The sequence below is a fragment of the Lupinus angustifolius genome, chromosome LG08 (assembly GCF_001865875.1).
Source record: "Lupinus angustifolius cultivar Tanjil chromosome LG08, LupAngTanjil_v1.0, whole genome shotgun sequence".
In the NCBI taxonomy this organism is placed as follows: Eukaryota; Viridiplantae; Streptophyta; class Magnoliopsida; order Fabales; family Fabaceae; genus Lupinus; species Lupinus angustifolius.
Genome location: NC_032016.1, coordinates 22,106,972 through 22,122,152, shown reverse-complemented (window position 1 = coordinate 22,122,152; position 15,181 = coordinate 22,106,972). Strand labels below are relative to the sequence as shown.

Here is a 15,181-nt window from a genome sequence, read left to right as displayed (position 1 = left end):
ATTATAAATCACCCGATCGTAATATCCGATTAGAATTTCGGATTTCGGCATTCCGAGTGAAAAATATTTAGAAAATAGATATGGACCATCTCCGGGTTTATCTGGACTTGAAATGTGCCTAATGTAGGTCTGTCTTCTGCTGGCTCATCAGGTATATCATCCTCCATATGGATCCTTGACTCTGGAGCGTCCCATCATATGTCATCTGACTTTAAATCTTTTACATCTGTACATAAGTCGTCCTGTGTATCTGTTATGACTGCTGATGGAACTCCTATGTTATTGGAAGGAGTTGGTTCTGTTTCTACACCTAAACTATCTCTCTCTGATGTTTATTATATACCTAACCTCACTTTAAGTCTTGCTTCTGTTAGTCAACTGTGTGATTCTGGTTTCTCAATCTTATTTTCCTCAACTCATTGTTATGTGCAGGATCCTCAATCGAAGAGGCTGATTGGGACAGGCCATAGACAGGGGGGGCTTTATATTTTGGATGAACTGAAGCTTCCACATGTTGCAGCTCCTACTGTTGATTTATCATCTTTTCGTTTGAATTTGTCTTCTTCTAAGTTTTATTTATGGCATTCTCGTCTGGGTCATGTATCTTCTCCTCGTTTGAAATACTTAGCATCAACGGGAGTCTTAGGATCATTACAACCAAATAACATTTCTGACTGTTGTGGTTGTAAACTTGCCAAGTTTTCTGCTTTACCTTTTCCTAAGAGTGTTTCAATTTCCAAGGCACCTTTTGATTTGGTTCATTCTGATGTATGGGGTTCATCCCCAATTGCTACTAAAAGTGGATCAAAATATTATGTCTCTTACATTGATGATTACACCCGTTATTGTTGGATTTTTCTTATGAAACATCGTTCTGAATTCTTTGGTATTTATTGTCATTTTCGTGCTTTGGTTAATACTCAATATAACTCTGTTATTAAGTGCTTCCGCTGTGATTTAGGTGGTGAATACACCTCTAACAAATTCTCTGAGTTACTTTCCTCTGATGGAACAGTTCACCAAGCCTCTTGTACTGACACCCCTGAACAAAATGGAGTTGCTGAAAGAAAGCATCGTCACATTCTTGAAACAGCCCGTTCTATGCTTCTGTCAGCATCGGCTCCTTTTGAGTTCTGGGGTGAGGCTGTCAAAACTGCGGTTCATGTCATTAACAGAATTCCTTCTTCTGTTACTTCAGGTTTGTCTCCTTTTGAAAGGTTGTATGGTCATCCTCCTGATTATTCATCATTGAGGGTTTTTGGTTCCACTTGTTTTGTTCTTCTTCCTCATGTTGAACGGAGTAAATTGACTCCTCGATCTGCCATATGTGTCTTTCTTGGTTATGGGGATGGTCAGAAAGGTTATCGTTGTTATAATCCTTCTACTCGTAAATTGTATATTTCTCGTCATGTTGTTTTTCTTGAGCATTTGTCTTTTTATTCTATTCCATTTGACTCTCAAAACATTACTAGGTCTGATCTCATTCATATTGATCTGTTTATTGCGGATATTGATGGTCTAAATGACTTTAATTTTGAGAATTTCAGGGATGAAGCTCCTCATACCCCCCCGCCTGCCCATGACCCTCTGCAGATTGGTGATCCTCATCCTCAACCACCTCATCTTCCTCGTCGTTATCCTCAACGTATCCATAAGTCCACTCAGCTCCCTGACTTTGTTTACAACATTTATTCTACTTCTTTTGCTTCTGCTTTGACCTCTCTCCACAGGTTATCTGAGCCATCCTCCTATCAAGAGGCTGTTCTTGATCCTCTTTGGCAGCAGGCTATGGACGATGAACTTTCTGCTTTGCACAAAACAAGTACTTGGACTATGATGTCTCTACCACCAGACAAACGTGTCTATAGGTTCTCGTTGGGTCTTTAAGGTCATGATCAAGTCTGATGGTTCTATTGAGCGTTACAAAGCTCGTCTTGTTGCCAAGGGATATGCTCAACAATATGGCATGGATTATGAAGAAACTTTTGCTCCTGTTGCCAAGATGACAACCATTCGCACTCTTATTGCTATTGCATCTGTTCGTCAATGGCATATCTCTCAGATGGATGTCAAAAATGCTTTTCTAAATGGTGATCTTCATGAAGAAATATATATGATTCCTCCTCCTGGAGTTTCTCATAATCCGAGGGAAGTATGCAAGCTGCCAAAATCTCTCTATGGGCTCAAACAAGCTCCTCGCGCTTGGTTTGAGAAATTCTCTATTGTGATAACTTCTCTTCAAGTCCACATGATTCCGCTTTATTTGTCAGAAATACTTCTCATGGTTGCATTATCATATCTTTATATGTCGATGATATGATCATTAGTGGTGATGCTGTTGATGGGATTACAAAGTTGAAGACGCAACTAGCAGAACAATTTGAGATGAAGGATTTAGGTACCCTTAGATATTTCTTGGGAATTGAAGTAGCCTCATCTCCTAGGGATTATCTTCTTTCCCAATCGAAATGCAGATATTCTTGACATGGTTAGTCTCTTTGACACTAAAGTTGTTCAAAGTTGTTGACAGTCCTCTTGAGACTAATGCTAGATATACATCTTCTGATGGTGTTCCTCTCTCTGAACCTACTCTATATCGCACTCTTGTTGGTAGTTTGGTGTATCTGACCATTACCAGACCTGATATTGCTTATGCAGTGCACATTGTTAGCCAGTTTGTGAGTTCTCCTATTACTGTTCATTGGGCAGCTGTTCTTCGGATCCTTCGTTATCTTCGAGGCACTCAGTTTCAGAGTCTTCTTTTCTCTTCAACTTCTTCCTTGACATTGTCTGCTTATTCAGATGTTGATTGGGCTGGGGATCCTACTGATCACAAGTCTACTATAGGATTCTGTATCTTTCTAGGAGATTCTCTCATATCTTGGAAGAGTAAGAAGCAGGATGTTATTTCTCGCTCTTCTACAGAGGTTGAGTATCGTGCTATGGCAACCACCACTGCTGGAATAGTTTGGTTGTGTTGGTTACTCGCTTCTTTGGGTGTTGATCAACCTGAACCCACTCCTATGTACTGTGACAATAAGAGTGCTATTTAAATCGCTCATAACTCTATCTTTTATGAGCGTACTAAACACATTGAGATTGATTATCACTTCACACGTCACCACTTCCAACATGGCACCATCACCTTACCCTTCATTTCTTCTTCGTTGCAGATTGCTGATTTGTTTACCAAACCTCATTCTACTCAACGTTTTCGTTTCTGGACTAACAAACTCTTGATACTTTCGATTAACGCATCTTGAGTTTGATGGGGAATGTTAAATGTATTTTAGTTATTAGTAAAGGGTAGTCTTGTCTTTTGTATTTTCCTAGCTTCCTATATGTATTGGCTCTTTGGCCTTATCTCTTATCATTAATCACATATTGCATTTCTCTCCCTTCTCTCTTCTTCTTCTCCTCTCCCTTCTCTCTTCCTATGCAGCTGATCTAACAATATGTTCGAGGTTAAAATTGGAAGTTGATTCTGGTTTCATTTTCTAATTTTTATTCAGTATTTGTCAAATCCAATTCGTTTTTATTTGTGAAGTTAAGAAACTATTTTTTCAATTTATATAAAAATAAAAATTCAGTTTAAAAATATACAATAGGTTGTCGAGAAATTGATTTCACTCAATTTTGAATTTTTATTTCAAATAGTGTTCCTGCTTCCAGAAACTATTCCTCTACTAAGATTGAAATAATATGATTAAACTGCCTCAAGTTATTAAATCCACTCGAACCGATCGGTTCACTCGTCTAAACGTAATTCAGATATTTGCCTGATTTGAGATGCTATTCCAACTAGTTATGCGTTAAAGTTGATATGAATTTATTCAACTTGAACTTGATTAGTTTAAATATGAAATTGATAACCTGCCTGTCAGATCCTAAACTCCGGTTAGTTCAATCAATTTTAAAACATCAAAACAAACATCATTCTAAAAGGAAAAAAATATATTTTTCAATTATTTGTAATTATAGTTTCTATTTGTTAGTTTATTTTGACACAAAGTTATTATTATTTAATTAAGTTTAAGTTTTATTTGTGCATTTTTGTTATAATTAAAGTATAACATATGTTATTTAATAATACTTTCAATTTATTTTTAACATTTTATTGCACTAAAATCTTATGTCGGAATTTTGTGTAAAGATAATTTTTTTAAATTTGGAATAAGAATCGGATGATTTTTTTAATTGAGGTGTAATTGGTGATCCAGTAATTCGACCAGACGCATTGAATCTGTATTTTAACATAGTCAATGAGCAATCCAAATTTAATGAGTATGCCAGTCATGTTCCAATACAGGTGCACGCTAACACCGATTATTCTTTCATCTCAGCCTAGATTCTGTGCTGGTTTTAATTTTTTGGCTACGAAGGCCATAATCAACATTTTTAAAATAATAAAATAAGGGTTCCCAAAAATAATAAATATGTATTGAAAAACCCAAAACATCACATTTCAATTAACAGAAGCTACTTTTTCAAAGAAACTTACTGTTTTAAGAGAGTTGCACTCCTTTACACTAATGGAGATGGCAATATAATTTATTAGTGCATTTTGAAAGATAAAAATATAAATATAATATAAAGAGTAAATTACACTAACAACTCCTGAGTTTTAGTAAAATTATACAAATCACTTAGACCTTTTTAAAACCTACACAAACCACCCTAATTATATATATACATTACACTAACTACCCCGGTAAGATAGATAATTGTAATTTCTAAAATAAAAATGGTGACAGATGTAATTAAGTCAAACAAAATATAGTGTATTGTGAAGATAAATCCAAATAGTATAAGATTCGATATTTATTCTTTATTTTAGTTAGTTACATTATAGTATGATAGTAATTTAAACACCTCAGAATTATTGATCCAGTTTGTAATGAATAAAAAATAATAAATATACATCAAATTTATACTATTTGAACTTCTCTCTACGATATATCATATTTTGTTTGACTTAATTACACTCGTCACTATTTTTGTTTAAGAAATTAATCTTATATATTTTACAAGGGTAGTTAGCATAATACATATGTATAACTAAAAGTGATTTATGTATGTTTTAGAAAGATCCGGATAATTTATATAATTTCAATAAAATTGTATTCGTGTAATTCACTCTGATATAAATTAAATGATATAAATATCTCATTTAGTTTTTGAATGTTGTTTCTAATAACTCCTCTCATGTGATTGAGAGGAATCTGAGGATCCTATCCTGAGCAACACTTTGATAGTGCCACATAGCAAATAAGCCAAAGACACGTGCTCCAAAGGTTGCATTTGATACTAAAGTAATTATGAAGGTACCTATAGCCCACTGGCTTCACCAAAACCACTACCTAGATGTCCCTGGTTTTTTCCAAACCTTTGGCAACATTTCCATTTATAAGAGCTATACTTTCACTCCATTATCTCATTCAACCATAAACAATATCAACTTGTTTTCATTGTGATCTAAAGAACCATCAAGAGTATAAGAAATTAGCATTAGCAATTACAAGACAGGATGAGTTCAGTATCAGCAATAAGAGCTTGGAGTGTTGCAGCTAGTGTTGGAGTAGTTGAGGCCTTAAAGGACCAAGGAATATGCAGGTGGAACTATGCTTTAAGATCAGCTCAACAACATGTTAAAAACCATGTTGGGTCCTTCTCTCAGGGAAAGAAGATTTCCTCTTCTTCTGTGTTTTCCAAAAGATTAAAAGATGAGAAGGCAAAGAAGTCAGAGGAGTCATTGAGGACAGTCATGTACTTAAGCTGCTGGGGTCCCAACTAGAATATGACAAGACTTTGTTTCTTTTCCATTCAAGCTTAGCCATATTGGAGGGTGGGGTTGAGATTTCTTGGGCCATATTGTATAGTATTGAAAGATTTTCTTGGCCCTTGCCTATCCTTTGTGATAGATATTCTTGTAAATTTTTATAAATGATAGTGTTGAGCATTTCCAAATTCTATTGGTGTTATTTTAATTATAAATTTCCTCTTCAGATGTTTTTTGGTGTATTTTCCACTTCAGATTCTAATAACATTTGATTGTTCAAATTTCTTTGGTTTGAAAAGACAGTATATATATAAATGACAAATTTCTTTGGTTTGAAATAACAACATATATATGAATGAGAATGGGAGGGATGCAAGTGCAACATCTCTTTCCTGTTAATCAATTTGGATATAAACCAAGGTTCATACTAAATTAGACTAGTTCAGTAATGGTTGAATGGTATGAGTGTGTAATATATATGAGAATATAATAGTAACTTATTAAGAGAGTATTACTGAAAATTGTTTTGGTACCAAGATTTCTTCATTCCTTTCGATCATATCATATGTTGAAGTGATCATCAAGTGATTGAGCAGCAACGCATATTCTGTTATGCTCTGACTAGAGGTAAGGTTAATCAAACACGAAGAACTCAGTAAGCACAGATTAAACTTTGTGTTGGGTTGGGGAGATTAAGGAAAGATCTTTATGAATGATTAAAAGTGTCCTCTTTAGGTTCTATCTCTTTATTTTGACTCAAAGTCTTAAAGATATAAGATATATAAGTTTATACATAATGTGATATCAAATTTTTTTACTTAGCCATGATAGAATATATAAACTCAGATAAATATGTCTCATTGAACTCCCCATCTTAACACTTTGTAGTTTGTACTGCAAAGATATATGAATAAGGGGGATTAATGATGTAGAAATTAGCATTTGACACTAAAATCAACCATAACACATCAAGTTAGCACACCATTTTCATTAATCATGCCAATTGATTGTTTGATGGCCACTATGCAAGTTTTATGATTTAATAAATAAGATTAACAAAGAGATTAGTGGTGATATTATTAAAAATGATGATAATATGTTTACTTATAAAAATTTCTTTTTATAATCCACAACATTTTTTCCTCATATTTTAAATTTTTAAGAAGTTTATTAAGTATAGCCTTTAAAACAATGTTTAAGGAAACAATAAGATATAAAAACTATCATTAAAGTAGAGTTTGCAACATAAAAGTTAAAGCATCAATATTTGAGTTCAAACTTTCACAAATGTGAATTACCCTATTCTCTCTCCTCTAAAAAACTTTGTATATAAAAAAGGTAAATGTATAATTGAATTTCTTATCCATCCTTTACATAAAGATTGAGACTAGGAAATAACAAAAATATCCATTGCATTAAAAACCACAGTGACCACCTGTCAAGTGTCATGTTGTCCCATACTAGCAACACTTGCTATTTATTAATGATAATTCATTGAGTGGAAGAAGAAAACAAATCATGTGGCCCTCTCAGCCTCAGTTGTAGCAAATGGTTTGATTGCAAACCGTGTGCGCCTAATCTGTCCTAAGCCAGAATCTAATAATAAAAGCCAATTTTCTTGGATCAGATGATAAAAAATAAAAGCCATATTCATGGAATTTTCTCCCTAGCTTTCCTAAACAACTTTTTAAGAGTGCCACGTAACAAGTAGTAGTATGCGTGTTCCTAAAACAATGCATGCATTTTTGGCTTTTTTGCAGTGTAGCCCACTGTCTTAAACTAAAACCACCAGCTTTCAACCCCTGGTTTTTTCAATCCATTTGCATTCTCATATCTTCCTCCTATATATAAGAACTACCTTCACCATACTTCATCATTAAACCAAAAATCTTACTCATAAGTTGTTTTCTTCTGTCATCTAAAAAAGTTAACAAAAGAAGGATTATTACAAGATGAGTTCAGTATCAGCAATTAGAGCTTGGAGTGTAGCAGCTAGTGTTGGAGTAGTTGAGGCCTTGAAGGATCAAGGAATATGCAGATGGAATTATGCTTTAAGATCAGCTCAACAACATGTTAAAAACCATGTTAGGTCCTTCTCTCAGGGAAAAAGGCTTTCCTCTTCTGCTGTGTTTTCCAAAAGACTAAGAGATGAGAAGGCAAAGCAATCAGAAGAGTCATTGAGAACTGTTATGTACTTAAGTTGCTGGGGTCCCAATTAAGCTTAGCCACAAGGGAGGGTGGGGGTTGAGATTTCTGGGTCCATAATGTATAGTGTTGAAAGATATCCTTGCCTATCCTTTGTGACAGATGCTCAAGTAAATTTTGATGATAAATAAGAGTGTTTTAAATCTCTATATTTTATTGTGTGTTTCTTTAGGATTTTCTACATCTTTTTCTAATTTCTATTAACATTTGTCAGTTCAAAATTATTTGGTTTCATAAGAGAAGAAACATATACAAAAATGAGAAGGGGAGGAATATAACACATATTTCCAATCTATCAATTTGAAAGATGGCAAGACTCTGATACATACCAATTTTGTCATAATGGCAAAACATGATATGACTGTGTGTAAGTTATAACTATATATTAATCTATTATAAGGGTAATGTTTTATGGGAGATTTTTTTCTACGAGTTTAAAATCTTGATGCAAAATCATAAAACATTAGATCTATTTATATGTTTTTCAATTTATCTACTTTTGTATAATGCTAGACTTCTTCACACTTAAAATATGTAACATATTGACCTTTTCTTCGTCAGGGAAGACTTTTGGGAAGAGATGACAAAGCAATTAGCAATCAGTTGAGCTGAGTGATAACCACAAAACACTACATAGCACTAATTAATTGGACCTCTTTGTACTGAATTGGTAAAGGAATGACACTGCAATTATCTGTTGAAAATATGTAATTTATTCATGAGTGACGACCCCAGATTATGGTAAAGACGAATTTTTCTGAGACTTTTTGGCTTTTATATCTCAACTTTAGATTTGATGTTAATTTTTCTTCATTCTTCGAGCCGGCTTATATAGATGTAAGTGTGTGTTTTGTGCAACTTGTGTTGAACACTAACGTTAGGCTATGTTTGGTTCAGATTGGAACACTAAGCTTAATTTATGTTTGATTCTGATTTGGAAATAATTTGATGAGATTATTAGATATTCTATTGTGGACAAATTTGGCTTCAAAATTTCTTTGTCCAACATCTTACTCCTCTGCAGTTCATCTTTTGGAACTACAACAAACTTTTCTAATTCTAAAAAATAATCCGAACCAAGCAAAAAATATTAATATTATAGTTTATTAGTATTTTGTAGTCTCATAAGGCTTATAGTTCATGATCTAACAATTTTCAAGTCTTGTATTTTCTCTCACTGAAATTCTTAAATCGTCAAGTGCAAACAAACTTTGTTACCGTATAGAGGAAATGATAAAGAGGAAAAGATAAAGAAAGATTAAATGAAGAAAGGTTAAATGAACATAATTTATGATTATTCATGTCGACCCCACCTAATGGACAAATAAATGAATAATAGTGTATACTTGATTAAATGCAAATTTCATCATAATTATATCCACATCAAAAGAAAAAGTATATAGATGTGGGCTTGTGCATGAGGGCCACATGAGTGGGTGGTGGGTTTTCTCGTGCTGTCATTCTTAATGACACCACCAAAATGTTCTAACATCAATCCTATAATGGCATTTTAGCATAGTCTAAGCTAAAAGAAGTATCGTCTAATCTTTTCAAGCACAATAAGAATCCATCAAATAGAGAGAATAGAAAAAGAATGACATGTCAATTTGTAAAAGCATAGATCCAAGGCCACCCATCATTTTATTTCTTCACCTTTTGTGGTTTAGATTTGAAGCCAAGTCCATTGCTGATAATGATTTTGTTCATATCTACTTGCTTTTTACTTGAAAGGGCCTAAACAGCAAGCTACCCTCTTATGTTATTACTTCATGAAGTGTACAATTAACAAAATAGAGAAGACAAAGTATGTGTATCTTCTTGCATCATCTGCAGTTTATATTTGATCATTGTTAACTTTCCAAACAAAAGTAATCTAAATGAATAATAGATGATATAATAATTATATATAATTTTGGACATATATATAGATATTATACTCTATCAAAATTCTATATTTCATATTCTTCCATATTATTTTGAATGCAATCAAAATTACCCTATTTCCTTGTGGTACCAAGTAACCTCAATCATAAAGGTACTGAAAAGTAAAAACACCGTTTCGGACAAAACACGAAAAAGTTGCAAATCACATACAGCGAAAAGTCTCAATCAACCTTCGTTTTGTTGAGGCTAGCTACGTTGCAGAGCTTTCACAACCCAAACTCGGTATCTGATACAGCACAAGTTCCAAATCTATATCTCAACCACGAAAGTTTAAAACTTTGCCTCCAATTCAAAGACCCAGTTGCCGGAAGGTACCATTTTCCGGCGAGGTTAGTGAGATTCAGGCTAACAATGGCGGCAGTGGAAAATGAAAAAACTGGGTCAGATGGAAAAGTTTGGAGCTTTTGTAAAATGCCATTTTGGGAAACAACTCATCCTTCTTCATCTTCTTCTACTTCTTCAACATTTTCTTCTATGCACAGTAGTGTTCATCAGCAAAGCCAGATTCTTCAGTCCCTTGATAGATCCACTCATCAACCTTCAACTACGGTTTCTTCCTTGGCTAAATCTCTTCTTCCTACAAGGAGAAGACTCCGTCTTGATCCACCAAACAAGCTTTACTTTCCATGTATGTCTCTCTTATCAATTTTGTTTTGCTTTGTTATGTTTTTTCCGCATCATTTTCTGTTTGTGTTTTTGTTACCTTAACCTATCCGAAGTGTTCTTTTTTGTCATGTTTGGGAATTCATTTTTTTCCCTGATTTACTGGGTAGAAATAGAATTATGATTATGTTGAATGTTTTTGAGTGTTTCCATTAGATGTTAGCTTTGTCTCTAATCTGTTTTAATGTGATTTTGTTTTGAAGATGAACCTGGTAAGCAAGTTAGGAGTGCCATCACAATTAAAAACACTTGCAAGTCTCATGTAGCTTTCAAGGTGCGGTGTCTATATCTACTATTCTTTTTTTGGTTCTAATTTGTCTATCTATGATTCATTTAAAGATTTGAAATATAACATTGGGAACTTTCATTAAAATAGTTTCAAAATGTTGATAAATTTTGCTATAATAACTAGAGCATGATAGGTAGTGTAATATGTTGAACAAGACCAAATCTTCATATTTGTATTTCACCACATGTCTTATAGGATTATGAATTCTTCAGATTTTTATTGAAATATCAATTTTACATAGCTTGCTCGATTTATCCGCTCTTAATGCTACTACTGATGGTGATATTTTGTTTAGTTTCAAACAACTGCTCCCAAGAGTTGTTATATGCGCCCACCAGGTGGTGTTCTTGCACCTAATGAAAGTATAATTGCAACTGGTAATTTATCCTCTTCTAAACTAGTGTGAAGCAAAAAAAAGTTAAATGTTTGCAAGTTGGTCAATTCTCTTAAAATTGTGTCATGTACTTTGCAGTGTTTAAGTTTGTGGAGCCGCCAGAGAACAATGAGAAACCAATTGAGCAGAAAAGCAGGGTTAAGTTTAAGATCATGAGCTTAAAAGTGAAAGGTGAAATGGATTATGTACCAGAACTGGTAATGTGTTATTATTGCCTTGGCCTCAATATGAATTGTTTACTCAATTGTATCATACTCATTCCAATACTGAATAAATCTTTCAAAAACTGACTTTGTTGATGTGCTATAAGTGAATCCTTAAGATTATGAAGTTTCACTGTTTTCTGAAACACCTTATTTCTAGTATTACGAATTTATAGTCTAATCAAAGACAAACCTACATACATTGCAATTATCAAACTGAAGATAAATAGTGAGAAATATGTTTCTTAAAGCCTTATGTTTTTTAAGTTAGGTTTGACATTGATAAAATCATTTTTCATAATCCATCCATAGATATGGGTGGCATATGGCATGGATGACTTAAAATTCTTAGGTTTATCGATGTAAGGATTAATAACCTAAGTCTATAATATGTCAAACATATTAGTTTCAACATTTCGGACGAAGTGATTTGGTTTCTGTTTACAGAATACAAAGAACGTGCAGTGGTCTAAGTACAGCAATTCTTCCATATTGCTTTCAAATACTAATCACAGTTGTTTTATATGATCCCTCACACAGTTTGATGAGCAAAGTAATCAAGTATCGGTGGAGCAAATTCTGCGGGTTGTTTTCCTGGACCCTGAACACTCTACCCCTGTAAGATTAATATATCTCAATTATGTCACATGCCTCTACCATTTTCTGTGAAAGGTTATAATTTTAAATATTGTTTCCTGAAGGCCATGGATAAGCTTAAACGGCAGTTGGCCGAGGCCGAGGCCGCACTGGAAGCAAGAAAGAAGCCCCCGGAGGAGACAGGTCCTCGGATAGCTGGGGAAGGACTTGTTATAGATGAATGGGTCAGACACACTTTTTATCATTTTCTCTCCATTTTGGTCTAGCTTGTATTGGAATTTGATGATCTCATTTGATTTTATCTCATTCTGTTCCCTTGTTTCTTGTGTAGAAAGAAAGAAGAGAAAGATACCTGGCCAAGCAACAGGTTGAAGGGGTTCCATCAATGTAAAGTTTTTTTGGGTCGTGTTCTTAATGTTCTCCAGTTTTATGTTGAGATATTGTGAAATCATTTCTTTGTTCTATTTCACTAGCATATTTGAGGTGTTACAAAATATTGAATTAATACTGTGGTTGGTGGAACTTCTTTTGTATCATATAACTTGTTGATAGATTTAGGCTTTTGTTTGAAGTGAAATTGATAGTAACAGAACTGGTATTTTACCTTCATGTAACTATAGCTGTGGCTGCATTTGCCTCAGATTTTATGGCAAGTGTGATCAAGTGATTATCATGTACTGCATGCTCCATCATTACAGTTGAATTTAAATCTGTTGGCTAAGGAGTCTCTCAAGATTTAGTTCCCATGGGCATTTTTTCAAGTGAACTAATGAAGATGTAGTTGTTATTAATTTTCACAACAGGTAAATAATTGAGTTTTTAAGGAAATTGCTAGACTTTAAACCCACTTGAGTCATATATACATCATAAAAAAGATTAATTGTCAAAGTCATCAGCAAAAAACAATACTAAAGTAACCATAGTAAGATCAATTGTCAAAGTCACCAAGAAAAAACAATACTAACATAACCCATAATAATTCGACAGAAAATATTGATTAGGTGTGAAAAGTTAGTAAGTAGCTTCCAAGGAGTTATGTATTGTAAGAAATGAAGTTCCATATAATATAGTTTTTGATGCGGTTACAAGATGGCACCTTGCCACCTTTGCGTGACATATAATATGGCCTTATACCTAATTCTAGTATTAGATCCAAAATAGTAAGAATCTTTTTATTAAACAATATATCAATTAATGGCACTATCTTCAAAGACAAATATCTTATTCTTATCTTGTTATCTAATTAACTTAAGCTAAGTTTAGAATTAGATGTAAATTTAATCAATGAACTAGTGTTTGCAGTCACTTTCATTATCAGCAGTATAATAAAAAAATGATTTGACTAAACTGATGATGATATTCCACAAAAACTACAAAGTGGACAGGTCCACTCTACATTTTTTATTCGCAATAGCTTTACATTTAAGAGAATCTATTAGTTAATCCGAAAGTTACCATGTGCATCGTTGATGATAGAGCAGCAGATAAGCGTTACTAAAGTGAAGTGCAAGTATAAAGAGAATAAATAACAGCGGGACAAATAGAAATAGTAAAAATAAATTACTACATTATATTTAGTGTATAAGTTGAAGAATAGGTTCCTGTAAAGTATATTAGATTTTGTCATTTGAAGTGGGTGAGTAACGTTATTCACTCTTGGGTAGAGATGTTAATGTACTCTATCAAATGAAGGTAAGATAAATTATCACTTTATTTATTAGAGATTTACTCAGAAATTTTAGCTTATTTTCTTAAGATAAATTTCAACTTTAAAATACCTGTAAACAATGTGCAATCATGTTCAATGAACACGATAATTAAGTTGGAGTAAGAATCATCTTCATTAATGGAGAGTCAAATGTTATATTATAACACATAAAATACAATATGTAATGATATTTTTATCCTTTTATTTATTATAAAAAGAAATTTCTGTCACTGGAAACATGAGAAAAAACAATCATTTATCTCTCTATTAATGGAGAGATTACTTGTTTATTAAGTTGAGGATCTTGGCCTTCCTATTTTCTTAATATTGCTTTTTTTAAAGTAAACTTGTTAGCAATTATGAAATTTTGGGCTGATTGGCCAGTTAAAAGTAAAAGCCGAATGTTGCTGATTGTGGGTTTAATTTTGGAGGCAGTAGCATTGTTTATAGGTAGCTAGGTAGGAGACAATTTATATATATCCCAATTTAAAAGTCACCAAAGTTGGTAGTATGGGGCAAAAAGGCAAATTGTAAAACCATCTATAGAATTCACTATCCCAGACTTATTTTTGTGTCGTAATAAAAACAAAAAGGACTTCCTAGCTGTATATAACTCTTAAGATACTAGCAAAATGCTTATAGTGAATATTTGGAAGGTCTTGTGCAAATGTAAGCTCCTTAATAATTTGGTCTGAAATGTGTGACAATTTTATAATGAAAGGAGATAAGATGAAGAGTCAGCAAATACCTAACTATATGATGTGAGGATAGGTATCCAATCCAGTATTGTATGAGATTACGACATATGACAAAAATATCTCTTTTACAATTATAATTTCATGTTATTTTCCAATAAAAAATAAATAAGAATTTTTTTAAAAAATTCATCCTAATGTTCTAGTACGTGAGAAGTTGAATTCATCATCTGAGTAAAGACACGCAATGGATGATTGCTGCTCAAATCATAAATTTAAGCTAAAACAACATGCTATCCTACAAACATTTTCACGATATTAAGAAAAGGGAAGAAAAAAAAGGAGAAACCATGGGCTATACTCTTTTTATTGCGGCATTAGTTCTCTTTTTGGCTGTAGCTTTTTCCCCCTCTTCTCTGCTTTTGTGAATAGAAGGTTTTTGGTCTATGTATTAATTGAAGGAAATAAAGAGGATTTGTTGTGAGAAGGAGAACCCTCAATATTTCTTACTCTTGGGTTCTTTCACATCTCTTGGTTCCTTCGGCTTTTACATATACATAAATTCGTATGTTAAACAAAATACTCATGTGGCACAAACCCCTTCAACTTTGATTATACACACATTAGTTTTGTTCATCAATTTTTCATGAACAATCTAATCAAAATTATCCGTTTCTTATTCCATAATTACAATTCAATGTTTA

General features: G+C 33.2%; 2 protein-coding genes across 2 annotated transcripts; both read left to right on the top strand.

Annotated features, from left to right (window-relative positions):
• On the top strand, positions 7,516–8,140 carry LOC109355194. The gene has a single exon (XM_019598200.1). It carries the CDS (start codon positions 7,732–7,734, stop codon positions 7,996–7,998), a length of 267 nt encoding a protein of 88 aa, XP_019453745.1. The 5' UTR covers positions 7,516–7,731; the 3' UTR covers positions 7,999–8,140.
• Positions 9,988–12,724, top strand: LOC109355193 (vesicle-associated protein 4-2-like). Its single transcript, XM_019598199.1, has 7 exons — positions 9,988–10,556; positions 10,795–10,865; positions 11,176–11,257; positions 11,353–11,471; positions 12,018–12,095; positions 12,179–12,298; positions 12,406–12,724. The coding sequence occupies exons 1-7, from the start codon at positions 10,280–10,282 to the stop codon at positions 12,463–12,465; spliced, it is 807 nt and encodes a 268-aa protein (XP_019453744.1). The 5' UTR covers positions 9,988–10,279; the 3' UTR covers positions 12,466–12,724.

Coding starts and splice junctions, on each gene's coding strand:
- LOC109355194 (XM_019598200.1), top strand. CDS start 7,732: ATGAGTTCAGTATCAGCAATTAGAGCTTGGAGTGTAGCAGCTAGTGTT.
- LOC109355193 (XM_019598199.1), top strand. CDS start 10,280: ATGGCGGCAGTGGAAAATGAAAAAACTGGGTCAGATGGAAAAGTTTGG. Junction 11,472..12,017: donor TGGATTATGTACCAGAACTG/GTAATGTGTTAT, acceptor TCCCTCACACAG/TTTGATGAGCAAAGTAATCA. Junction 12,299..12,405: donor GACTTGTTATAGATGAATGG/GTCAGACACACT, acceptor TTTCTTGTGTAG/AAAGAAAGAAGAGAAAGATA.